At 42.1% G+C, this 23350-nt stretch overlaps 3 protein-coding genes and 2 non-coding genes across 15 annotated transcripts in view; 1 reads left to right on the top strand and 4 right to left on the bottom strand.

The window, feature by feature from the left end:
* The window catches only part of SMG6 (SMG6 nonsense mediated mRNA decay factor), a 235631-nt gene extending 233890 nt beyond the window's left edge, over positions 1 to 1741 (bottom strand). For 2 of the 4 annotated variants that reach the window (XM_049860654.1, XM_049860653.1), the window contains exon 1: positions 142 to 1637. In XM_049860654.1, the coding sequence (XP_049716611.1) occupies positions 142 to 232 (91 nt within the window). In that variant the 5' untranslated portion in view covers positions 233 to 1637. Of the gene's footprint in view, positions 1 to 141 lie in introns of all 4 variants that reach the window. The other 2 variants (XM_049860652.1, XM_049860651.1) reach the window with 2 other exon arrangements.
* A 206-nt stretch (positions 1742 to 1947) lies between these two features.
* Positions 1948 to 19219, top strand: SRR (serine racemase). 7 transcript variants are annotated; one of them, XM_049860666.1, is made up of 10 exons: positions 1961 to 2040; positions 3287 to 3400; positions 4834 to 5091; positions 9398 to 9569; positions 11037 to 11163; positions 11305 to 11408; positions 12834 to 12953; positions 13093 to 13167; positions 13642 to 13851; positions 14175 to 19219. In XM_049860666.1, the coding sequence occupies exons 3-10, from the start codon at positions 5063 to 5065 to the stop codon at positions 14388 to 14390; spliced, it is 1053 nt and encodes a 350-aa protein (XP_049716623.1). In that variant the 5' UTR covers positions 1961 to 2040; positions 3287 to 3400; positions 4834 to 5062; the 3' UTR covers positions 14391 to 19219. The 7 variants fall into 7 exon arrangements, with proteins under 7 accessions (XP_049716626.1, XP_049716627.1, XP_049716622.1 ...); XM_049860667.1 differs by having other exon boundaries at positions 1989 to 2035; XM_049860665.1 differs by lacking the exon at positions 3287 to 3400 and having other exon boundaries at positions 1954 to 2035.
* Positions 14631 to 23303, bottom strand: TSR1 (TSR1 ribosome maturation factor). 2 transcript variants are annotated; one of them, XM_049860662.1, is made up of 15 exons: positions 23052 to 23303; positions 22777 to 22880; positions 22259 to 22478; positions 22017 to 22151; positions 21209 to 21633; positions 20302 to 20461; positions 19709 to 19866; positions 19231 to 19427; positions 18375 to 18537; positions 17943 to 18053; positions 17112 to 17244; positions 15782 to 15898; positions 15211 to 15351; positions 15034 to 15108; positions 14631 to 14904 (listed from the first exon to the last, which is right to left on the bottom strand). In XM_049860662.1, exons 1-15 carry the CDS (start codon positions 23146 to 23148, stop codon positions 14726 to 14728), a joined length of 2415 nt encoding a protein of 804 aa, XP_049716619.1. In that variant the 5' UTR covers positions 23149 to 23303; the 3' UTR covers positions 14631 to 14725. The 2 variants fall into 2 exon arrangements, with proteins under 2 accessions (XP_049716619.1, XP_049716618.1); XM_049860661.1 differs by having other exon boundaries at positions 15034 to 15351.
* LOC126063360 (small nucleolar RNA SNORD91 family) lies at positions 16876 to 16970 on the bottom strand. The gene has a single exon (XR_007514300.1). It is a non-coding gene; the product is annotated as a small nucleolar RNA SNORD91 family (small nucleolar RNA).
* Positions 17716 to 17810, bottom strand: LOC126063361 (small nucleolar RNA SNORD91 family). The gene has a single exon (XR_007514301.1). It is a non-coding gene; the product is annotated as a small nucleolar RNA SNORD91 family (small nucleolar RNA).
* Positions 23304 to 23350: the final 47 nt, after the last annotated feature.

Below are 23350 nucleotides of genomic sequence, written 5' to 3'. Positions count from 1 at the left end.
AAAAAAAAAGGAGAGAAAAAGAGGGGTATGCATAGCAACCCACAGTCTTGGACACCCGTAGAGAAAAAATGTATAACTTCTAGTCTCTGAATTTGGCCAGAACAATCCTGTCTTTAAGATACCAATTATCCAATCACATACCTCTTGTTGAAGCAAACAGGAAGCAGTTCCTTTCACATTCTTCGACTCCACTCATGCTCCCCAACTTTTTAACAGCAGCCAGCAGAGTCATTCCAAGGAAATACTGCTCAGGCTATCGTCATTAGAATACTGAGACTAACTGCTACTATGATGATGGAATATGAAAAGGAAAAGGTTCCATAAGGGAGCTTTCCCTGGAAGCTGAAGGTAGGGTTGTGACATGCTTTCAAAACACCAAAGACTGGGACACTCCAGAATAAGAGTACAGGACTTAGGAGGTCACCCTCTATGTTCCAACAACTTACTGAATAATAGATAAACATGGGTCTACTTTTTGCATCTGTTACCTTTATCTGTGAAGAGGGAAGTAGTCACTAAACATTTCAGCAGGGAAAGTGAAAGGAATTGTTTAGAATATTATACAGTACTCAGAATGGAATGCTATATAAAATCCTAGTCTTGTTCTATAAACACAAACGCAAACATGCCCCTAGCAGAGATGTATGCTGCAGCAGGATGGATGTAGCGGAAAACAAACAAAATCCTGAAGTTCAAAACATCGCTTCAATATCTTCAGGAATTTAAAAGAATGCTTCAACAAGTATGAATAAAGGTAAAGTAATTCAACCACTGAGTTAAACCCCAGAACAACACATCCTCAGCAGCGTTTGTAACTTAGGTTGGGGGGAGGGGGGAGTGCCTCAATAATCCAATTCAATTGACTAACAAAACCAATTTCACAGAATTTGGCCACCTGCCTGGAGAAGACACCTATCAGAGCTACCATTCTACACAACTTCACTGTCTAACGAAGGAGAAGTGAGACACCAGAATCTTCCCTTGGAGCTTTCCTGGTGTGGCTGGAGACTTCTAACTTGCAAATAGAGCATTCTCTCTGATAAAAACTGTTCCCACACAAGCCAAGGCCAAATCGGAGGCGAGTCAGCCCTCTGAGGTCCTGGGTTCCCGGAGGGACAGGAATGGCGCAGCCTTCAAAATTCTACCTTGGGGAAAAAAGTTCAGCAGGGAAGTTTCAGGATGTTAAACCTCTCTCCACGATGTCCCCAGTTCCTCCACTCCGACACTAAAGAAGTGACGGGGGAAGGCGGGGGGCAGGCCTGATGATTCCTTTAAGAACTATACACCCCGGGGTCGCCATCAGACCCCAGCGCCCCCTCCGGTTCGCATTCCCTGTCCGCTGGGAATCCACGCGCTGGTCTGAGAGGGCTAGCGCAAAGGGGAACAGTCGCCTTCGCAAGGGAAAGGGGGTGGTGGCAGGGGTTCCGGCTGGGCTCTCACAGGAGAAGGCCAGAGTTGGCTGAGCCCGACCCCACACTAGCCCTCAGGCTGCCAGGGCGGCGAAGGGAGCGCCCGCGGCCCCCGCCCCTACTGTTGGGGGAAGGGGCGGGGGCTCCGGAGCGCCGCGGACTGAGCGGGGAGGAGGCAGAAGAGGAGGAGGAGAGGGAGGCGGGGCGGGTAGGCCCAGCCCAGGAGCTGGGCGGCGCGACTCACCTCTGCTCCCGGCCTGCGGAGCCAGAGCGGCCAGGATCCCTCGCAGCTCCGACGCGGAGATCCGGACACGCTCTAACCCCTCCGCCATCTTCGCGGCTGCTGCTACAGCTGCAGCTACTCCGCCACCGCCGCGCGCAGCCAGGAAACCACGACGGACGGGCGGCGCGCGCGTTCACCCACCTCCCAGCCTTCTCCCCGCCCCCTCACTCTCCAAACGACGGTGGCCGCGCTGGGAGGAAAAGCTTTGAAGGCACGTTCGGCCCCTAGAGTGGGGAAGTGCTGGAGCGCGAGCCTGGGCGGGAGAGGCGGACGCTGCGCGTGCGCAGAGGTGTAGCGGGGGAAGGTGAGCTGAGGCTGGAGTTGGAGGCGCGGCGCTTGTGAGGTGAGGTGAGGCCAAGTAAAGCTGGGCTGGGCGGGTTAGGGTAGGGTGGGGCGGGGCGGGGCGGGGCGGGGCGTTCGTGTCGGTGGCTGCTGTTGCTGTGGCTGCTGTGGTGGCCATCGAGGACGCTGGTGCTGGTCTAGGGCTCGAGCTGATGGAGACACCCCACAATCTGGTCTCCTCTCATCCTAGGCCAGGATCTCCCGCCACTGGCTGAGACTAGTGCTTCAGGCATTTACTTTGGAGACCTTAAAGATCTTTAAGAGTAGATGTTATTATTTTCATTTGAAAAGTGAGGAAACGGAATCCCAGAGAAGCAAAGTAAATTGCTTAGGGAGCATCCAGATCTTTTCCTTTATGGCAAACGACATTCCCAAGTCTCCTGACTTTAAGAAGGAAAAACAAATCAAACCCTTTCTGAGGGAAGGGGTTGTGCGGAGGTGAATCAGGAGATACTATAGTTCTGTTTGGGAATTTCTGTATTTTACCGTGGATTCTTGAAAAAAATTACTAATTCCCTGCACATCAGGCCTCCATCCTCCACCCCACCGCCATCTTTAAAATTTAGCTGGGCCAGAAGACGGGTATTTAACGTTTTTTGTCCGTCAACTCCTATTCAGAACTGAGGTGAAACTCTTCTCTCCCAAGGCTGCATCCCTCTACCTGTTGCTGCTTCCCAGACCCACACAGCCTATTGGACCTCTAAACCATCAAAGAATAGTTACCAATTATTCTATAGTCTAGGTCTAAACGATTTGAATATCTCAGTTCCTGTTATGAGACAGACTATGCCAGAACTCTAAGCAAATGGACAAAGTCATAGATAGGTGAGAAGATTCAGCAGTTCAAAAGAGGAAAACTAATTTAAGTAGTCAGAGCAAATAAAAAAGTTTTTTTTTTAAGTCAGCAAATGGCAACCTTTAAAACAGATATTTAAGAAATTGAAAGAAGTTTTAAAAATTAATTCGTTTTCCCATTGAAATTCGAGAGGGTATTGCATCAGTGTTTTTCTTAAAGATGGGAATGTTGAAAAATAATCCAAAACAGGAAACTTCCTTAGAGAGGGAAACCATGATTGCTAAATTAACGCAACAGTGTTGGTGAACCTCAGATTAGATATGCCAAAAGCTAAACCAGCTGAAGAAAATTTACTGGCTCTGAGAGGAAAAGATAATAGATAAAAACTATGACAGATAAGAACAGGACATGGAGAATGGATTCAGAAAACTAATAAACATAAAATATGAGTTCCAGAAAGTGAGAACAAAACTGACTGAGGAGGAGCAATAATCGAAGAAATAATAGAAGGTTTACTAAGTTGATGGAAAAATCAGAATTCTTACACTTGAAGGATTCGTGAGATACCAGGTAAAAATAAAAAGACAACCATATTTAGACCTGTATCACAATGAAAGCTTCTGAGTTTAAATAATTATCTTTATGTATTGATGTGGAAGAGTCTACAAGATGCATTGTTAAATAAATTAAAAAAAAAACAGCAAGTTTCAGAATATTATACGGTATTGTTCAACTTGTGTGCGGGAAACCATTAATTGTATATGTAAATTACCATGTAAGTACATCAAAAAAAGTTGGAACTTGTGGAAGAGAGTGGATTTGATGGTGAAGAGTGAAGGTTCTATATACGTCTATGTTTTAATTCTTACAGTAGGGATTTGGTCACATATTATGTGGGTAATCCAAAAAACAGTAAAGCAAATTTGGATATTGGAGGAGGGAGGAATTCAATTTCTAAAATAAAAAATTGTCACATTTGCTGAGTATAAAGTAATAAAACTATGAACGGATAACCACAAATTAAGCAAAAAATTCTAACCACTTAAATTTTTTTTTGAAACACCGATTTTAAATAACTCCTGGGTCAAAAAAGAAAATGAAATTGCAGATTTTTTAGAAATTAAGGTTAGTGAAAATACTACATAACAGAACTTATGGTAAATCATTAAAGCAGTACTCAGGAAAATTTGTAGCCTTAAATGCTTTTATTACTAAATAAAAAAGAATGAAAGTAAGCTAAGCATTAAGGAAAGCTAAAAAGGGAAAATTAAAAAGAAAACGGGAGAAATAAAGATAAAATAAGAAATTAATAAAAAATACTTGATAATAAATTGAAGCACTCATTCTTCAGAAATAAAATAGACACATTTTTGGCAAAAAGAAAAAGGGAAATCCTTTTGGGTATCTCATAAGCAATTCCCTTAGCCCATCAAAACAAATCTCTGATTATTTTCCCTTAAAATACCTTGTTTCTTCACCTGTCTTATATCTCAATTAATATACTGCCATCTAAACCAAAACCTAGGAGTCACCCCTGATACCTTTCTCTCTCCTGATATGCAGTCCAGTATCAGATGTGTCTGTTCTATCTCTGTAGTAGGCTACTATGGAACCCTTGCTTTGCATTCTCATTTTCCTTTTTTCTTGAAAACTGTCCCACGCTTTCTCTCTCCTGTCTTTCTCTTTTCCATTTTTCTTTTCTTTCCTCTCCTCCTCCCTCCCTCTCTTCTTTTGTGCCTCTTCCATAGATGCAGAGATTTTAGCCAATCATACTATCACATTATCATCAATAAGACTTTTCTCATTTTATTTTTTTTTTACCTTCTTTCCCAATTCCTGCACGTCCCTTCCCTCCCCCACTTAGGTAGCCACACTAATGTGTTGATATCTGTCCTTGAATATACATGTATCTTTGAATAATGTGTAGTGTTGTTTTATATGTGTTTTTAGTATACATAATTGATATTGCATTATCATTCTGTTTCTTTTTCATGTTTCTGTAGATACTTCTGACTATTCCATAGTATTTATCTTAAATGACCTCACTTCCTTGGCCACTGGTCCTGGGCCAAGATGGGCCAGTCAGACTCCTTACCCAGAATTTTTTTAATTGAAACTGAGAAAAAAAAGAAAATCTTTCTCTAGTGTGGAAGCCAAAAAATGTAAAACACAGGAGCTGTCGACAGCCATGTGTCCTGCCATGTGGAACCAGCTGCTTTGCAATGAAAAAGAATGAAGCCGACAAACAGAAAGCAGCAGAGGTGAGACACAGTGAGAGAGTCCTGGAAGCTCTCTAGTCCCTGGTTCCATTGTTCCTGAAGCCCCATATTCCTGCCCTTCCCATGGTTTGTACAACTTCAACAATTCTTTGGATTCCATGAGGCAGTAAATCTCACCAGCCTCATCTTCTATCTGAGCTGGTTCAAATTGAGGTTCTATCACTTGTAACTAAGAGGCCTACAACCTCCAAAATGTCTATCTTAAATGATTTTTTATTTCTATCTCCATTTCCACCTTCCAAGCCCCCTTTGTCTTTCATGTGGACAGCTGTAGTATCTCTTAACTGGACTCCCTGATTCCACTCTTCCCTCATCCTTTTCATTCACTACAATGTAGCCCAAGGGATTTTCTGAAAATATGAATTCTAACATGTCATTGCCCTACCAAAAACTCTTAAATGGTATTCCACTGCTCTTAAAAAAGAAATCCAAAATCCTTAATATGGCCTGTATGATCCTGGTCCAGCATGATCTGGACCCTGCCAGCTTCACTCTCCTTGTCTGTTATAACACTCCCCCTTGATCACTGTGTTCAGACATACTGACCTTCTTTTACTTCTTAGAATATGCCAATCTCTTTCTGTCTGTAAAGCCTTCAGACCCAAAACACTTTTCCCCTACTCTGCATGGCTAACCCATTCATCCTATGGGTCATAACCTAAATTTCACTTCTCCATAAAGGCCCTTCCTCAACCCCCTTCTATGATCTTCCCCTGTTACAGAACCTTATCATAATACTCTTCCCTAATAGTCTCTATCAAAATTTGTAAATCTGTATTTATATTTGGACTATTTATTACACATCTGTCTGCTAGACTGTAAGCTTTGTGAGGTCAAGGACAAGCCTATTCTAACACTATATGCCCAACCAAACAGTATCTGACACATAGAAGGTGGTCGATATTTGTTGAATGAATGAACAAACCACAAATATGAAGGATATTTAGAAATATTTTATTAATATGTAAAACTTTATACTAATAAATTTGAAATTAGATGACTTTGCCAAAAAATATAAATTACTGGAATTAATTCAAGAGGAGGTGGCAAACCCACATAAACCCAATAACTGTGAAGTCAGTGAAAAAGTTATCAGAGGTATATTTATAAGGTAAAGACAAAAGTTTCTTCACTTGCAGATAGTATGATTGTTTTCTTTAAAAGAATGGGGAGAGGCCTGAGAGACATAAAGGGCCACATAAACCAGAGACTACATCAGCCTGAGACCAGAAGAACTAGATGGTGCCCAGCTGCAACCGATGATTGCCCTGACAGGGAACACAACAGAGAACCCCCGAGGAAGCAGGAGAGCAGTGGGATGCGAACCCCAAATTCTTGTAAAAAGACCAGACTTAATGGTCTGACAGAGACTGGAAGGACCCCGGAAGTCATGGTCCCCAGACCTTCTGTTAGCCCAAGACAGGAACCATTCCCAAAGCCAACTCTTTAGACAGGGATTGGACTGGACTATGGGATAGAAAATGATACTGGTGAGGAGTGAGCTTCTTAGAACAAGTAGACACATGAGACTATGTGGGCAGCTCCTGTCTGGAGGACAGATAAGAGGACAGAGGGGGTCAGAAGCTGGCTGAATGGACACAAAAATACAGAACGGAAGGAAGAAGTGTGCTGTCTCATTAGGGGGAAAGCAACTTTATATAGCAAGGTGTATATAAATTTTTGTATGAGAGACGGACTTGATTTGTAAACTTCCACTTAAATCACAATAAAAATTAAAAAAAAGAATGGGGAGAGTCAACCAATAAATTAGAACTAACAAGATAATTTAGTAGTATCCTATTATAAAAATTAGCTTTCATATACATCATCAGGGAACAATTAGAAAATAATTTTAAAATACCTCATTTCCAACAGCAACAAAAATATACTGTACTTAGGAATAAATTTAATCAGATATGTACCCAAACCCACTGCCATCGAGTCAGATATGTACAGGATACAAATAAAGACTATAAAATTTAACTGAGAAACCTAAGCGAAAAGACTTTACTAAATTGAAAGATACCCATGTTCATGGATAGGAAAACTCAGTATTTTTAAATATCAATTGTGCCCCTAATTATATATTTTACAATGGACTTTTTGGCAGCCTTTTTAAAGGAATTCTAAAGTTCATTTGGAGTAATTACTGTATGAGAAAAGCCCATCAATTTTAGGAAGAATAATCTGGGAAGAACTTATTAATACAATGTATAACTGGAAAAGGAATTGACAGTTTGACTAATGGAACAAAATACAAAGTTTAGAAAAGCCCCAAGCATTAACAGAAACTCAATTTTCAATGAATGTGCCATTTAAGAGGAAAAAGCTGGTTCAGTCAGTAAGTGTTGTTAAAATTTCACAAAAGAACTAGTGGCCAATAAATATACAGAAAAAAAAATGATCAATCACTAGTAATAAAAGAAATATAAATTAAAGCTACTAGACATATTCATTAAATTGACAGATAAAAATGATACAGCAAATGTGAAAGAAAATGAGCATTATTTATAAACTGCTGTTCTTATGTACCATCTAGTTAATTCTGACTCATAGCAACCCAAACCTATATGACAGAGTACAACTATCCCATAGGATTTTCTAGGCTGTAATCTTTATGGGAGCAGATCACCTTTCTTTTCTCCTGTGGACCTGTTAGTAGGTTTGTACCCCAGACCTTCTGGTTAGCAGCTGAGCGCTTAACCATTGTGGCACCCGAGCTCCTTATAAATTACTGTAAAGCAAACAAAAATCCATTGCCATGGAGTCGATTCCAACTCATAGTGACCCTATAGGACAGAGTAGAACTGCCCCATAGGGTTTCCAGGCTGTAATCTTTACAGAAGCAGACCGCCACATCTTTCTCCCGTAGAGCAGCTGGTGGCTTTGAACCACTGATCTTTCGGTTAGTAGCCGAGCTCTTAACCACTGCACCACCAGGGCTCCTTTTTTGTAAACACTATAGGGAGTGTTAGAAACCCTGGTGGTGCAGTGGTTAAGAGCTATGGCTGCTAAGCAAAAGTTCAGCAGTTCAATTCCACCAGCTGCTCCCTTGGAAACCGTATGGGGCAGTTCTACTCTGTCCGTAGGGACCCTATGAGTCGGAATTGACTGGACAGCAATGGGTTTGGGTTTTTTTTTTTTTTTTAATAGGGAGTATAAATTGATATAATCTACAACCCTTCTGGAGATGTCTGGCAGTGGGTATCAAATGTCTTAGAAGTGTGCATGCCTTTCCATATAAAATACCTTTAGTGGAATCTATCCCAAAGATGTACGGAGATGCAAAAAGATTTTGTAACAAGGCTGTTCATTACATCATTATTTATTATAGAAAAAATAAGGAAATCTAAATGTTCAACAATAGAGTATTATGCAAAATTATGGTATTTTTGTAAAAAAAAATTAAGCCCCTTGAAAAGTTCCATAAATATGTCTATCGATAAGACTCAGAGTAGTATTGACCAAAAAAAAGCAAGTTATCAAACCTGTCAAAAAAAGAGATTATCTGCCTCCCTATGAAAGTGTGAAGATATGAGCACTGGAGCTTAGATACAATTCTCTTTGGCTAAGGTTTAGTGGTGGTTCTCTTTTTTTTTTTAATTCTATATTCCAAATTAAATTTTTTATTGACCATGTATTGGTTTTATAATAAGGGAAACTAAAGAGAAATGTCATTTTTAAGTGCTGTAATAAAAGAATGAAAAAAAGAAAGCATAACGCAGTTATTGAAAATAATGAAAAAACTGAGCAAAACATTTATTTAAATGATAGGAGCAAACGGATTTGATTTTAACTGTCATGTATGTATATTGAAAAAATAGAAGGAAACATTGAAAATGAACAGTTAATTTTTTAAAATGGTAAAATTGTGGGCAATTTTCTTTGTTAAATTTTTTTGTTAAAATATTTCTTAAATAAAAATGTATGGCTGATTTTGACACAATTATTCAAGCAGCTTCACAATGATTAAAAATAAGGTAGAGACCAGCGGCGGTGCCAGGAGATGGTATGGGGGCATTGGGTGAGTTTTAGCCTTCCATAATCACCATTAGTTACCTCCTATAACTCTTTGCCAGAAAAACTTATATTATGCTTACTAAGATGTTGAGCTTCAAGACAAAAACCCATCTACGCAGCAATTATGGAGCCCCCAGTAATGGAGGTGGTTCCCACATTAATACCAGAAACTCCAGGTCCGTTCTGCTGAGTTCTGCATTTTCAGAATCTTTCAATGAACACATTTCTCAGATGTTGATTTGACCCTTTCCTTACTCCTGGGTTTCAGAACCATGTGTGCCCTGTACTGCATCTCCTTCTCTGATGTTGAAAAAGCTCATACCAACATTCAAGATGTTATCCACCTTACACCAGTCCTAACAAGCTCCACTTTGAATCAAGTAACAGGGCGCAATCTTTTCTTCAAATGTGAACTCTTCCAGAAAACTGGATCTTTTAAGGTAACAATCTATCTTGTTAGTACATCATGTATTTTTTCAAACCTCTTGCACATATAAACTTGTTTGATCCTCCTGACTACCCAGTGAGGTAGGAAGTAGTAAATTAATACCGTTTTATAGTTAAAGAAAGAGTTGCAGAAATTTTCATTTGATCAGGTCCTGATTGCCTGGCATCATGGTGCTGATGAGCCACTTTTATATAATCTAAAAATTTCTTATAATTAGGGTGGCCATATAATTAATTATCCAAACTAGGATATGTTTGAGAATGAAAGTGAGGGTCTTCTATTTATACTGAGACAATACACATCAACTTAGACTGTTACAGGCAAAATGGGAGTGTGATCACCCTTATGTAAACCAAGTTTAGGCATTCACCTTGTGTCAACTTGCTATTCATTGATACCTTAAGACTTCAAAGATCTAAATCTAGCTAAACCCTCATAATAAGATCTTCTTCTACAAAATATGTCGGTGCCTTTCCTATGCATAAAGGCACTGTGTGTTGACTTGTTACCAGAATATTCTGATCATTAGTTCATTGTAAATCCTTTCAGGTAAGAGACTGAAAACTGCATTTAGCACTGTGCCCAACAGGTATTAAACCAGCAAAAACCAAACCCACTGCCGTCGAGTCGTTAGGTACCTGTTAAATGGTAGGTCAAGAATCTACCTTTCCCACACCCATTAACTGAGAGCTTTTAAACTAAATAAACCTTCTATTCTTTTTTGCTCTTAGCTTCTGCCATGGTTCACTCTTCATTCATTCATCATACATTAAGTACCTATCATGTCAACAACTATACTAAGTGTGCATATAGTAACCCTTGTCCTTTATCCATAATTGCACGGAAGTTGATCAATAAATAGGTTGATGAAAAGTGTCTTAAGAGATACAAATAAGGTGCAATGAAAGAGCAGAGAATGGAGTGCCTTATTTTGCCTGGGAGAGCAAGGAACCTGAACCAGGTGATGTTTGATCCATGTTTTACAGGATGAGTACTTCAGGAAGTGGGGAAAGAAGTACAGGTAGAGCAGAGGGGTGTTAGCTAACCTGGTGGCAGGGAAACTAGAAGAAATTTAGGATAGCTACAACAGTGATAGAGGCAAGAGATGCTTTTAGAAAGACTGCAACTTGTAAGGAATTTGTAATCTGTCTTATAAAAATGGGCAGTCATTGAAGGAGATGATCAAGTTTGCAGTTTTAAAAGATCACTGTAATAATCAAGTGGAGATAATAGATGAGAATGAGCCTTTAGGCAGGATCAGGTGAGGCTTGATAACACATTGAGAAATGAGGGCCCCAATCAAAGTAGTGGAAGAAAGTGCACATGAGATATTTGGAAGGTAGAATCACTAAGATTTGGTGATAGATGTGCTGTGTTAGGGAGAGAAAATGTAGAAAAGCTCCCTGGTTTTGAAGAGAAACTTCTCATCAAATTCATGAATTCCCCATCCCGTTTCCAGATTCGTGGTGCCCTTAATGCAATCAGAAGCTTGATTCCTGCCACTTCAGAAGGGAAGCCCAAAGCTGTTGTTACTCACAGCAGTGGAAACCATGGCCAGGCCCTCACCTATGCTGCCAAATTGGAAGGTACGTAATTAATTTCTCAGGGTACTGGAGAGATAGCTGTGGGAAATACATCTCCAGAATTCCAGATTACAAGCAAACTGAACAGAGGCTTCTGTTCTGAGCTTTTGACTTGTACTAACTAAACATGTTTTCCCCTCCCAGGGATTCCTGCTTATATTGTGGTGCCCCAAACAGCGCCCAACTGTAAAAAATTGGCAATACAAGCCTATGGAGCCTCTATAGTATACAGTGAACACAGTGATGAGGTAAGGGGGCAAACAATGATCAGTACCACCTCAACAGCTTTCATTTGACCATCTTCTCTTCCTACCTTATTGGTAGACTCCTTTGTTTCTTCCTCAGCTCTAAATGTGAGCATGTTCAGTCTTTAATCTATACTTACTCGTGTTTTCGTTAGTCTCCTGGCTTAAAATACCACCCATACTCTAATAGAGGAGCCCTGTTGCACAGTGGTTAAAGTGCTTGGCTGCTAACCAAAAGCTCAGCTGTTGGAACCCACCAGCCGCTTCTTCACGGAGAGGTGTTGCGGTCTGCTTCCATAAAGATTTACAACCTTGGAAACCCTGTGGGGCACTTCTGCTCTGTCCTATAGGGTCGCTATGAGTGGGAATTGACTTGATGGCAGTTGGTTTGTTTTATACTCTAATAACTCCCAAATTTCTGTCTCCAGCCATGACCTCCCCCGTCAACTCCAGGCTTGTATATTCAGTTGCTACCTGACATTCTCATTTGGATGTCTAATGGGCATCTTAAATTTGCTATGTCTAAAACCAAACTCCTGATCTTCCTGCTCCTCCTCGTCTTCCCTCATCTCAGAAAATAGTAACTTTGATCTCCTAGTTGCTCAAGCCAAAAAATCTTGGAGTCATTTTTGATAACTCTCTCACACCCAACAGTCAAATGTTAGTCCTACTTGAGAAATATTCCCATAATCCACATACTTTTCACCACCTCTACCATTACTATCCTCATTCAACATTTCTCCCCTAGATTTTAGTAGCCTCCTAACTGGTCTCCCTGCTTCTACCCTTGCCCCATTAGTCTGTTTTCAAAAGAGCACCAGAGTGATCTATTTAGTAAGTTAGAACTTGTCAGATCAAAACCCTTCCATGGTATTTCATCTCATACGCAGTAGAACCAAAGTTCTTCAAATCATCTAAGGCCTAGATGAACTGGCCCATTTCTGTCTTTCTGACCTCAGCCTCTACTACCTCCTTACTTACCACCAGCACCCCCACACACATACCATACTAGCCACACTAACTTCTTACCAGTTCCTCAGAAAGCCCAAACACTCTTACTCTGTAGCCTCTGCACTTGCTATGACCCTCTTCTTGGAATGTACTTTTGGAGATCCACAGGACTTGTCCAAATCTGTTAAAATGTCGCTTCATCAGAGGCCCTTCCTAGCCACCCTTTATAAATTCTTCCGTTTTTCTCAAGAGCACTTATCTAGCATACCATATATTTACTTGGAGCCCAAGTCTCCAACCTCCTCACCATTAAAATATACCCTCGAGGACAGGGGTGTTTTGTTGACTGGCATACCGCCAGTACCTCAACGAAGTTTGAAAAATAGTAGATGGTCAATAAAGAGTTAAATGACTGAATTTAACTTTTGAATTCTATCAAACACAAATCAAGCAAGCTAAATTAATGTTTTCTTTCAGTCCAGAGAAAATGTTACAAAAAGAGTTATGGAAGAAACAGAAGGCATCATGATACATCCCAACCAGGAGCCTGCAGTGATAGCCGGGCAAGGGACAATTGCCTTGGAAGTGCTAAACCAGGTAAAATAGCCTAGTTAGTTCTTCCTGTTCAGACACTGGCGTATCTGATGTTTGGCTATAGATTTGATTATTTTGTAAGTATAAATATAAAAGTGCTTATAAATAGGTCTATTTATATTTTATACTCTTTTTGCTAAAGGTTCCCTTGGTGGATGCAGTGGTGGTACCCGTAGGCGGAGGAGGAATGGTTGCTGGAATAGCAATTACAGTTAAGGTGAGGAAACAGCCAATAGAGGACTCCCACTTCAGGCATAGAGGACTTTATTTTACATTGTGGATACCTGCTCAGCATTCCCTTCAAAATGCCATTCCTTCCCATCATCCGTGGCACTTGAGATTGAAACCCTTCTCTGCCTCAATATCCCCTTACTCCATGACAACGTTACAGCACAAAAGTAGTTACAATGAGTGGTATTCTTACAGTTCTTTCCTTGAATCTCATCTTGCCAACCTACTATCCAAGCCAGGGGCTACTCTTTTCCCAAATTACCAGCAGAACCAGATGTGATGCAGGCAGCTGACGGCTAGTACTAAACTATTTATAGAATGCTGTAAGATCATAGTTTCGTTATATCCATTAAAGGAAAGGCTCTTATTTGAGGTGTGGTAGTCCTACTGTCCTACTGTATTTTAGGCATGCGGGCAATTCTGAGGCTAGTTGTGAAGTGTCTGATATTCCTCTTCCCAGGCTCTGAGACCTAGTGTGAAAGTATATGCTGCTGAACCCTTGAATGCAGACGACTGCTACCAGTCCAAATTGAAAGGAGAACTGACCCCCAATCCTTATCCTCCAGAAACCATAGCAGATGGTGTCAAACCCAGCATTGGCGTAAACACCTGGCCTATTATACGAGACCTTGTAGATGATGTCTTCACTGTCACAGAAGATGAAATTAAGGTGAGGCTCCGATAGGAAAGAAGTAACAAAGTAGAGCAACTTCTTAGGCAGAGAACCTTCTCTAATTATGAGTAGCAACTGACCTATTGAGGACTTGTATAGGTGACTTCATGACATGTGGAGGTACCCAGGTACATTAAGACAACCCTCTCGAGAAGCAGAGTTGAGATTGAAAGAAAAGCCCAGCCCTTCACTGGCAAACACACACAGCAACAAGAAAATTGAGACTGGGCATATATCTTCAACTGGCCTTTGTAACTGAACCAACTAGGTCCTTCCCACTCTCCCGTTTGACTAATTCTTACTCCCTTCTGTACCAACAGTATGCAACCCAGCTGGTGTGGGAGAGGATGAAACTACTCATTGAACCTACAGCTGGTGTTGGAGTGGCTGCTGTGCTGTCTCAGCATTTTCAAACCATTTCCCCAGAAGTAAAGAACATCTGTATTGTGCTCAGTGGTGGAAATGTAGACTTAGCCTCCCTAACTTGGGTAAAGCAGGATGAAAAGTCAGGTCCTTCTCAATCTGATTCTGTTTAATTTATGCAAAAAATGGGTTTTTCAGTGTCTCTAGACACTTGGAAGTTTTGTTTTCTGGTCAGTGTCAAATTTCTATCTTCTCTTAAATGGGTTTCAAAATCCCAGTTGAGAGTGGGTATTTCAGTACGACTGAATAGCTTTTTGGACTAAGTATCAGTAGACAAACATACATACTTAACTGAGACACCTTCCCAAGGCCAAGAAGAGCCTTCTGTTAAAAAGGGCAGCAGACCTACAGGCTGAAGTCGAAAGCACACTTTATCCAACCATAACCTGTAGGCTCCTGTCCCTAGGATGCTAATTGACAGCTGTAAGACAGAATCCCTTTGAATCCGTTACTCTGGGTCCACTTCAGGCACCGCTGAAGAAATCTCACTTTTCACCCAAGGTACTGGTTCTGGTACATATGGATCATAAGTCCATTTGGGGAAAACTCTTTTATAGAGGTTCATCAACACCGTGTCCTGAGATTTTAGCTTCCCGTCAAAAGTGCATTTCATGTGGCCATGGGTACCTAGAAAGTAAGGAGAGCAAATTGGTCAAATTAATGTAGAAAATTTTAAAACAGGGGTCCTTTAACCCAATAGTAATTTAGTGGCACTGGGAGAATCTAGACAAGGTCCCAAATCCCACATTCTCTTACCTAAAGGCTCCTTGATGTGTCCCCTGCGGCCCCACTTTGTTCTCAGTTCCACTGGTTTAAACCACAGCACATCCTCTAAGAAGGAAACACAGACGATCAAAATGAAATACCGACTCAGAAGATGTAGACCTACCTTCCTCCCACAAAGGCAACCAGGTCCCCTTTCTTCACACCTACCTCTATTGAAGAACATGTACCGCACTACTGCCATCTTTGTAAAAATTTTGAAAGGATGACCACTCAGAACAACCCTCTTGATGACCATTCTGTCTGGATCCACTGACAACAGATAGCCTGTAGCAACAAGGCTGTGCATTCCTAAGGGACAAAAACAAAGCAATTACTTAGGAGTCTATAGGCCAAAGCCTGCATTTATTGCTGCCAATCCATTTCAAGATGTTTGGCAAGATTTTCTTGAAGAAACCTTAAAATAGAGATGCCACTATGCTGCCTATCCTCCTGGGTCCATGGCAAAGATCACTAAATGACATCCCTGCTGAGCCTGTCCCCAGAACCTATCCTAAACACAGCACTCTGCACAGGCTCTACCAATAATTTAAAATTTCAAGCAAGATAGAACCCATTCTGGCATCCCTGCCTTAGATCCACTGTGATGCTGAGGCTTCGATATTTTTTGAAAACCATCATTAGCTTCTCCATACCACTTGGCTCTCAAATCTAAACAAGAAAACAGTGTTAATCCTACTAAGGCTCTGTAGGCCTGGTCACCTCTATGAACTTAACTCACCATTGCTTTTTTGTTTGAAAAGCAGCACAGATGCAGGAGGAAAAGTGATTGGGGCATACACCGTCACCACCAGGGCCACATCAGCAGTCAGGAATCTCTGAAATTTATGCTTATCCGCTGCCATGATAAGGGTTAAAAGAAAAAACAAACTTTTCTGAGAAGCCATAGGGAATCAGAGGCCAGTCCTTCAACCCGGGAAGAGCTGTATCACTGCAACTGCTAAATCTAAAGCAGCTTGTGTTTCTTTACCCGATTAGTTCTCACTATTTTTTTCTGTGTCAGTACAATGGAAAGAAGTTACAACCCAATCCTATCAGAGTGATTTTTCAACTGGAGGCAGAATTTTGCAGCTTGGAATATATTTGGAGTTTGAAAAAGTTCTCAGGAGCTCTTAGTCTTGAGTAAGAATTGGCAAACTTTTTCTGAAAAGAGCCAGATAGTAAATACATGGGCCATAGTCTCTGTTCCAACTACTCAGTTCTGCCAGTATAGCAGAAAAGCAGCCATAGCCAATATGTAAACATGACTAGCTTCCAATAAAAATTTACAAAAACAAGTAGTGGGATGGATTTGGCCCAAAGGCCAGTTTGCCAACCCCCAATCTTAGAATCATCTGGAGTTTCTGTTTTTACCTTCAGTGTAACCCTTCCCCCCTTTTAATACTGAAACCACAGGAAAAAGATTTTAAGGGAAAGAGAAATCAATCTCTCATTTAGATACCATGGCTGGCAAGAATAAAAATTAATACTACCTTTGTCATCTTCCTCTTGCCATTGCTGAAAGCAGACAGTGAGCTGAGAGTATGCAGGTGATGTTCATGACCCCAAACTAGTGGGCAGCGTATCTTCCCACTCTTAAGTGTAGGCGTGCAACCACTTTTGCCACAGAAGAGTCCCAAGCTATCATTCTCCAAATTCTCAGACAGTCTTAACATCTCAGAACCCATACCTCTCTGCATGACCCAGCTATGGGCTACACCTAGCCTCCGTCCCCCTTCTGCTACTGGCACATCGGATACCAAGAGTTCCGCCCTTTGGCACACCCTTTTTATAAAGCTGAATCCTATTCAAAACCTACTTTGGAATAAATACTCATGGCAGAGAAACCTCAGCACCACACACAGGTTGCATCACTTGGATGCTTCAGACAGGTTCAGACATTTTGGATAAAAACATCATTGGTTTCTAATCCAGAGTACTAAAAATACCTTTAATCCAGATACCTAGGGTGTGACACTGTATATTCTGCACCCCACCCCCCTACTTAGAGTCACAGTTCCCCAAAAGACAATAAGGTAGACAGGAACCCAGAATGCTTCCCCACTCCTAACCTGCAGTGTGCTGAGAGAATAAAGGTAAGGCTCGGAAGCGCCTAAACCCACAGTGGAAAATCAGCTCCTCTTTGGCTTTCACAGGTTCAGTGTTGCCAGGGTGCCGGCTCACCACCATATTCAATACTGACATCTGGGGACCAAGTAAAAATACAAAACTTCATAGTCTAGGAATACAGACTAACTTGAAAGGAAGCAAACCAACTAGCAGACTTGCATGCACTTTAGGAACCGACAATACTAATTAATGGTAGAGTGTAGATGATGGGACACCAATTCATCCTTCACCTCCACCAATATCTGGCACTCAGGCCAAATACTGGCTGATTTCCAGAGCTTTCACATACCCTTCCAGGGTCTGACATGCAAGTGCTCAACATCTGCCACAGTCGGAGGCCCTCAAGTCATTCACTTACCACATACCTCAAACCACTCACTCAAGTCCCTTTCTTCCCAACCCTTAGTCACACCAGCCAAAGGCCAGAGTTTTCACATATAACCTAACCTACGTGACTGCTGGCCAAGGGAAAAGAATCTGCACCTTGGCATAAACCCTTCATTTTAAGACTGCCAACTCTTATTCAAACTCTGATCTGAAAATCATACTTAGAGAAGTCTCAGAACCACAAAGAGATTCCATCACTGAGATGCTTCAGACAGGTTCAGACATTTTGGGTAAAACCATCATTGACTTCTGTATTATTCTCTGATTTCTAATCTTAAAGGCAGAATTTTTGGATCCCAATGAGCAATATGTCAGTTTCATAAACAACAAAACTTTAGAGTAATTCAGACAGAACTGGTTGGAAAGTTCCATAGTCCCCGTTTCACCTTCTGTTCATGAGGTAGTAAGGAAAATGCAATCAAGGGTGCTCCTTGCCTGAAGTACTCAACCACTGACACAGGGACTTCAGAGACATGAAGTGTGACATACCAGCCAACCTGCCAGAAGAAAGCACAGAACAATCATAAAATTATTCTTAAGGTTCCAATGATGATGAAACTAAAAGTTTTTCCAAATGTGTTAAAAAGTCAACACTATCCTAAAGCCAGCCCTCTCCCTTCAAGAGTGCCTTTCAGTTAACATCTCTGGTACCTCTCTGTTCCCAAATCACTCTTATCAGTGACTCAGTGGCTCCCCTAATTCAGCTATGGGGCAGCACAAAACTAAATACTCATTCTCATGCCAAGGGAAGGAGTAAACTAGGGGGCAAGTTGGCAAAGAAATGCAAATTATAAGGATGGGCAAGGGAAGGCAGATACCTCAGCTCCTTCAAGCTCTTTTTCCTCAATCTCTTTAAAGATGCGTTTTCTAGTATTAGTGAAGTTCTGAAACTGAAAGATCCGTGCATAATCTTGAGGAAGGTTTTCTTTAGGATCCCATGGAGATGTCCGGAAGCTCTTGAGGCCTCTGTATTTCTGAAATCTAGAATATAGATTTTAAACAAATTAACAAGTCGGATTTATATGGTGCTATTTAACCCTTTTACTGAATCACTTCTAAAATGGCTAAAAGTCTAGCTTCAAAAAACTGTAGTCACCATCTCTCAAAATAATCTAATAGTTTAAACCAAGACCACATTTCCGAACAGCTTGTAACAAACATTTCAGAACCAAACCCAAGATTCTCAGTAACAAAGGATAAAGCATATACAGCGGCTCCCTAGTGCCGCCCCCGGAGGCTCTTCAACCTGCCAAACAAGGGCCTTGACAGAAGCCCTATCTATGTCTCTAATATCCAACATAAACAACTGGTTTTGGTCAGATTCATCTCCAGAGTAGACACGATCATCTACATCTTCATGCTTTTACTCTTGCTGTTCTACCAACCCCCCCCAGGCCTCCAAGTATTATATTTCAATTGAGTACAGGAAGCATTTGCTAATTGTAATTAACCTTAGTATTTCTCCTTCACTGAAGTCCTGTAACACTGTTAGTCTGTAGCACACGATCCAGAACTTGACTGTGTGTTGCTGTTTCTTGTGTGTGTCTTGCCTGCCCATCTAGAATGTTAGCCCTTCGGGGGCAGGGACCATGTGTTTTTCTTCTGCACCACAGTGACATAGTTCTAAGCCACGTAAGTTTTCAATAAAAACATATTGACTGGACTTTGACTAACCGAATTCTAGCAGCCACATCCCGGGGGGTGTCCACTTCATCTGGAAACATCTCTTCTAGTCTTTCTTGTTTATATTTCTCCAACATTTTTTCCTCAGCCTCTTCGTCTATTTTCTCATCATATAGATCATCACGCACAGACTCTCCTATAGTCATAGTTTCACATTCCTCCTTCTCTTCCTCTTCGGTACTCTCATCCTGTTGAATACAGGATTGCAGTTATTTTAGAAGAAACCTCTATCTCCCTCTACCCCAAAGGCCTTCAGCTAAGGATAAAACACTTTCACTAGGTACCAAATCTCAACCAATACCAATTCTAACACAGACTAAATTAAAAGACAAAAGTTTCACTCTTAGCAACTACAAAGTCGTTCCGAAGAAACTGACTGCCCCTGCCTCCCCACACCCTTCAAGGTTAGGACTGCATGCGGCCTTGTGTTTGGGGCTGTACCGAGTGGCCCAAGGGCCCATTTTCTCACCTGAGATTCCTCTTCCATAAAATCCTCATGTTCTGTATCATCGTACTCGTCTCCTTCCCCACCACTTTCACCTTCCTCATTCAAAATCCATTCAGCCTGGTAACTGGATGTTCCTTTGGGGACCTTCTTCACCATCTTACAATTTTGTTTCAATAAGTCTATAACAAAGTCCAAACCAGTTAAATAAATTACATACCTCCTTACTCCGATCACTCAGGGTATTCTCACCTAGGCAAGAAGCTAGATATTGCTGCCAACACCAGAAACTCTAACACGCTATGAGTAGAACAGACTACTTCCAAATTTAATTCAGCCACCTCAAAACTAGCAATACTTATACAAATAAATAAACCTTGGAATGACTCCAAAAGTGTTTATCTGTTCATTCTAAAACAAGAACAGAAACAATTTTGAGAAATGGGGCAAAACTGTGTTCAATACTTAATGTAAATATACAGCATTTAGGGGAGAGGGAAGGAGACAGACCTCCAAGTACATCCTCGCCCCACTCTAATATATAGGTTCCTCATTGTGAGCAGCTATGATTCTGATTGTAAACCAGATAAATTACAAACAAGTCTGCCAACACCAACCATTTGCCTCACTCAGCTCCTCCTCAGTGGGCCAGGTCTGCTCCCCCTCCATTGGATCTGGGATAACCTCTGATTGCAAAGACTGCTGTCTACCAGGGTCTGCTTTCATTAGGACCTTAAGATCTTCCTCCATATCAACTACAGCATCAGTAGCACAAATCTGAAAATCAAAGCAGCTGACGGTCAGCCAAATATTAACCAAAAAGCTAGCAAATTTAACACCATAACCAAAAACCTCTAGACTAAATGAAATGTTCAAGTAGAAAATAAAATACTCAAAGAGAAAATAAAACAATGACACAGAAAGCCAAAACTTGTCAAAATGTTTCAAATGGCTCCTACTGTTTTAAATCTATACTTAAAAGCTTGGCTTTTGAAATCTTTCATAAGCTGGCCTTACTCCCAACCAACCAAGTTGCTCCCATCAAGCTGTTTTCGTCAGAGTTCAAAGAAACTCTCTGACCCATAATTGTGCCAAGGTTCATGTTATCCCCAACTCTTTCTAGAATATTCTTTCATCTCTCTTCAACTCATAACTCCAACCTATTCAACATCTGGCTCAAATCTGATCTCTGTGATGTTTGCTAGTCTACTTTCTCAACTTCCATAGCAGGTCTGTACCTTAGCCATGTACTATTTTTGTTTCACAGGTGTGCCACTTTACGGGGAAGTGACAATGCATATATCTCCTATAAACTCAGAGCCAACTGAAGTGCAAGGCACCTAGAAAGTGCTGGATAAACAGTTGATTTATCAACATATTTGTAGTTAACTACTGCCTTACTTCCAACTGGCAATAGCCTCACTGGCCTAAGTGTCCAGCCTACCTTCTCTGAACTTGGTTCTAATTCTGGACCAGCTCATGTATCAATCTACAATAAATGGCTTTTAAGAACATCAATCTTACCTCCATTGCCATGCCCTGGTCCTTTTGAAATTTAATCACTCCAGAATTTAAAGGGAAAGGGTCCATGGGGGCATCTATCTGTTTCATCTGGAAATCACCATGTCCAATGATATGCAGCAAGCTATTTACATTGAGAGTTTGTCCACGAACATAACCTGAGACTTTCAAAGTGCCAACCAAGTTACTTTCCTCACTAGGCACAAAGTCAGCAGTATGGGCAAGCAGGTAGGCCCGCCGATCTCGAAAGGCAAGATGCCGTTGCTTTTGATTAGCCAACTGCCTGAGCAGCATCCCTGCCTCCTGTTGAGTGTCTAACAGGAGGAGTTTGTCATCAGGAAAGCGCTTCTCCACTGCTTTACTTAGCTTCTTTCTGGCATCTATTTGTTTCCTTGGTGGAAGGCCAGAAACTCCCTGGACAGCTAGTGCTGTGAGCAAAAGAAAAAGAGCTTGGTGATGATCTATTGCTTCACTATGCGAAAATCCCCGTGCAATTCACAAATTAACAGTTCAGATGTGAGCCCAGAGATCACTGGGAAACCCAGAAATCAGCTACCCTAAAGACATTTCACAGTGAAACCAAACTTCATAGTCTTCTTCTTTCTCTGGGCAAAGGACAGACTAAAAATAAAAAGGAATGTTGGCGAATAATTTGTTAATAATGGACCAAGCTTGTGCCATATACGTACAGCCTGCCATCAGCTCTACAAGGTTTTCCTGTATCAAATGCCAGGCAGCGTCCTGGCAGATTATAGGTGGTCAATTAATGCTAATTCACATCCTTCCATGGCCTCCAGTACTCCTCACTTACTATAGGTGGGAAGGCCCTGAGCAAAGAGGCAGGAAAGGCAGTAATCCCCAGTGCTGTCCCAGCCTTCTAGTGAATCGAGGAGGAACAGGATGGTATCAGCCACTTTAGCCATATCCAACACAGTGTGCAGATCCCCTGGAGATACAAGAAAAAGTCAGTAAGAAGTGGTTGGCACCACCAGATTATATTAAAAAAATATATAGATTACCCCTACTCAAACATAATGATAGTAATATCCTAACCTGGCTTTGCAGATGTAAAAAACCACCGATGTTTCAACCGGGGGCATAGCAGCATGAAACTACCGGTGCCTCCCCATTCACGGAGGTGTACTGTTCCAGTGTCACTATCCTGCAGCAGGCGAAAGGCCTCTGGCAGGGAAATCCTGCTGTGCAGGGGCACCACGAGTACATGATGGGGAGGGCCATCCTTGCTGCCCAGCTGTCTCTTCTCTGCCAGAGCCTGGTGATCGAAAGGATCAGAGAGCATCTCAGTGTCTCTCAGCATTTCGTTCTGGTACTGCATTTCCAATACTCAGATGTTCCCCCTAACCAGCAAAACTCTTGTAAGAGGTGGTATGCCAGGAGGGTGGCAGGAAATCGGATCAAAGCAAGGAATGCCCTAGCGCGGGTCTACATCTTCATGCCCGACATGTGCTCTGTCGCCGGCCCCTTCCCAAGGTCACGGTTTCTAATTCGAGGCTTTACCCGCCTAGAGCGGTTGTGAAGCCACACAATTCCCCGACTCCCGCTCCTCTCACCGCCTCTTTCTTCTGCTTCCGGAGCTGGCTGGCACGATGCCTCTGGTCTACGCGGCTAAGCTCTTTTCTCACCTTCTTGCTTAGAGTTTTCACTGCTAGGCGGCCTGGAGGGCGGATCAGAAAGGGCTCTAGTGCATCAGACGATCAAGAAAGAGGACCCGTCTCCGCCCACCCTGGAAAGGAACTTCAACGCGGGGCCCAGGTCCGAGGAAGGTCAGTTTGGGCATGCGGAAAGCAGTTAAACAGACATTCCTCCTCCTGCCCTAGCTCCTCACCCTTGCCGTCTCGTTGCGCGGATCCCCGACCCCGATGCCGCCCGCCTTTATGAGCTTTATTCTGCTGCTTGAGAGGGCCGGAGCGATGGGCCGCCATGCCGCCGCTCACATGCAGGCAGTCAGCACTCCTTCCGGGCCGGGCTGAGCATTTCCGGTCCCGAGCGGGGCGGGCAGGGGCGGGCCCTCTCCGCCGAGGGGCAGGGTTCCCCGCGGCCTTTCGCCGGGGTCTTTCCCCGCAGCCCCGGGGGGCGGAGTGCCCGCGTCTCGGCCGAGCCGTGGTGTTAAGTTTTCCCACGCGG

This window comes from Elephas maximus, chromosome 19 (genome assembly GCF_024166365.1).
Source record: "Elephas maximus indicus isolate mEleMax1 chromosome 19, mEleMax1 primary haplotype, whole genome shotgun sequence".
In the NCBI taxonomy this organism is placed as follows: domain Eukaryota; kingdom Metazoa; phylum Chordata; class Mammalia; order Proboscidea; family Elephantidae; genus Elephas; species Elephas maximus.
Note: the sequence above shows the minus strand (reverse complement) of the source record. Positions and strands in the feature narration are given on the sequence as shown.

What these genes read in the sequence shown, in the direction of transcription:
- SRR (XM_049860665.1), top strand. Translation starts at nt 5,063, where the DNA reads ATGAAGCCGACAAACAGAAAGCAGCAGAG. An exon ending in CTATGCTGCCAAATTGGAAG is followed by an intron (nt 11,164 to 11,304) that starts GTACGTAATTAA and finishes TTCCCCTCCCAG; the next exon opens with GGATTCCTGCTTATATTGTG. An exon ending in TCACAGAAGATGAAATTAAG is followed by an intron (nt 13,852 to 14,174) that starts GTGAGGCTCCGA and finishes CTGTACCAACAG; the next exon opens with TATGCAACCCAGCTGGTGTG.
- TSR1 (XM_049860661.1), bottom strand. Translation starts at nt 23,148, where the DNA reads ATGGCGGCCCATCGCTCCGGCCCTCTCAAGCAGCAGAATAAAGCTCAT. An exon ending in TTTTACATCTGCAAAGCCAG is followed by an intron (nt 22,152 to 22,258) that starts GTTAGGATATTA and finishes TTGTATCTCCAG; the next exon opens with GGGATCTGCACACTGTGTTG. An exon ending in TTATGGAAGAGGAATCTCAG is followed by an intron (nt 19,428 to 19,708) that starts GTGAGAAAATGG and finishes TGTATTCAACAG; the next exon opens with GATGAGAGTACCGAAGAGGA.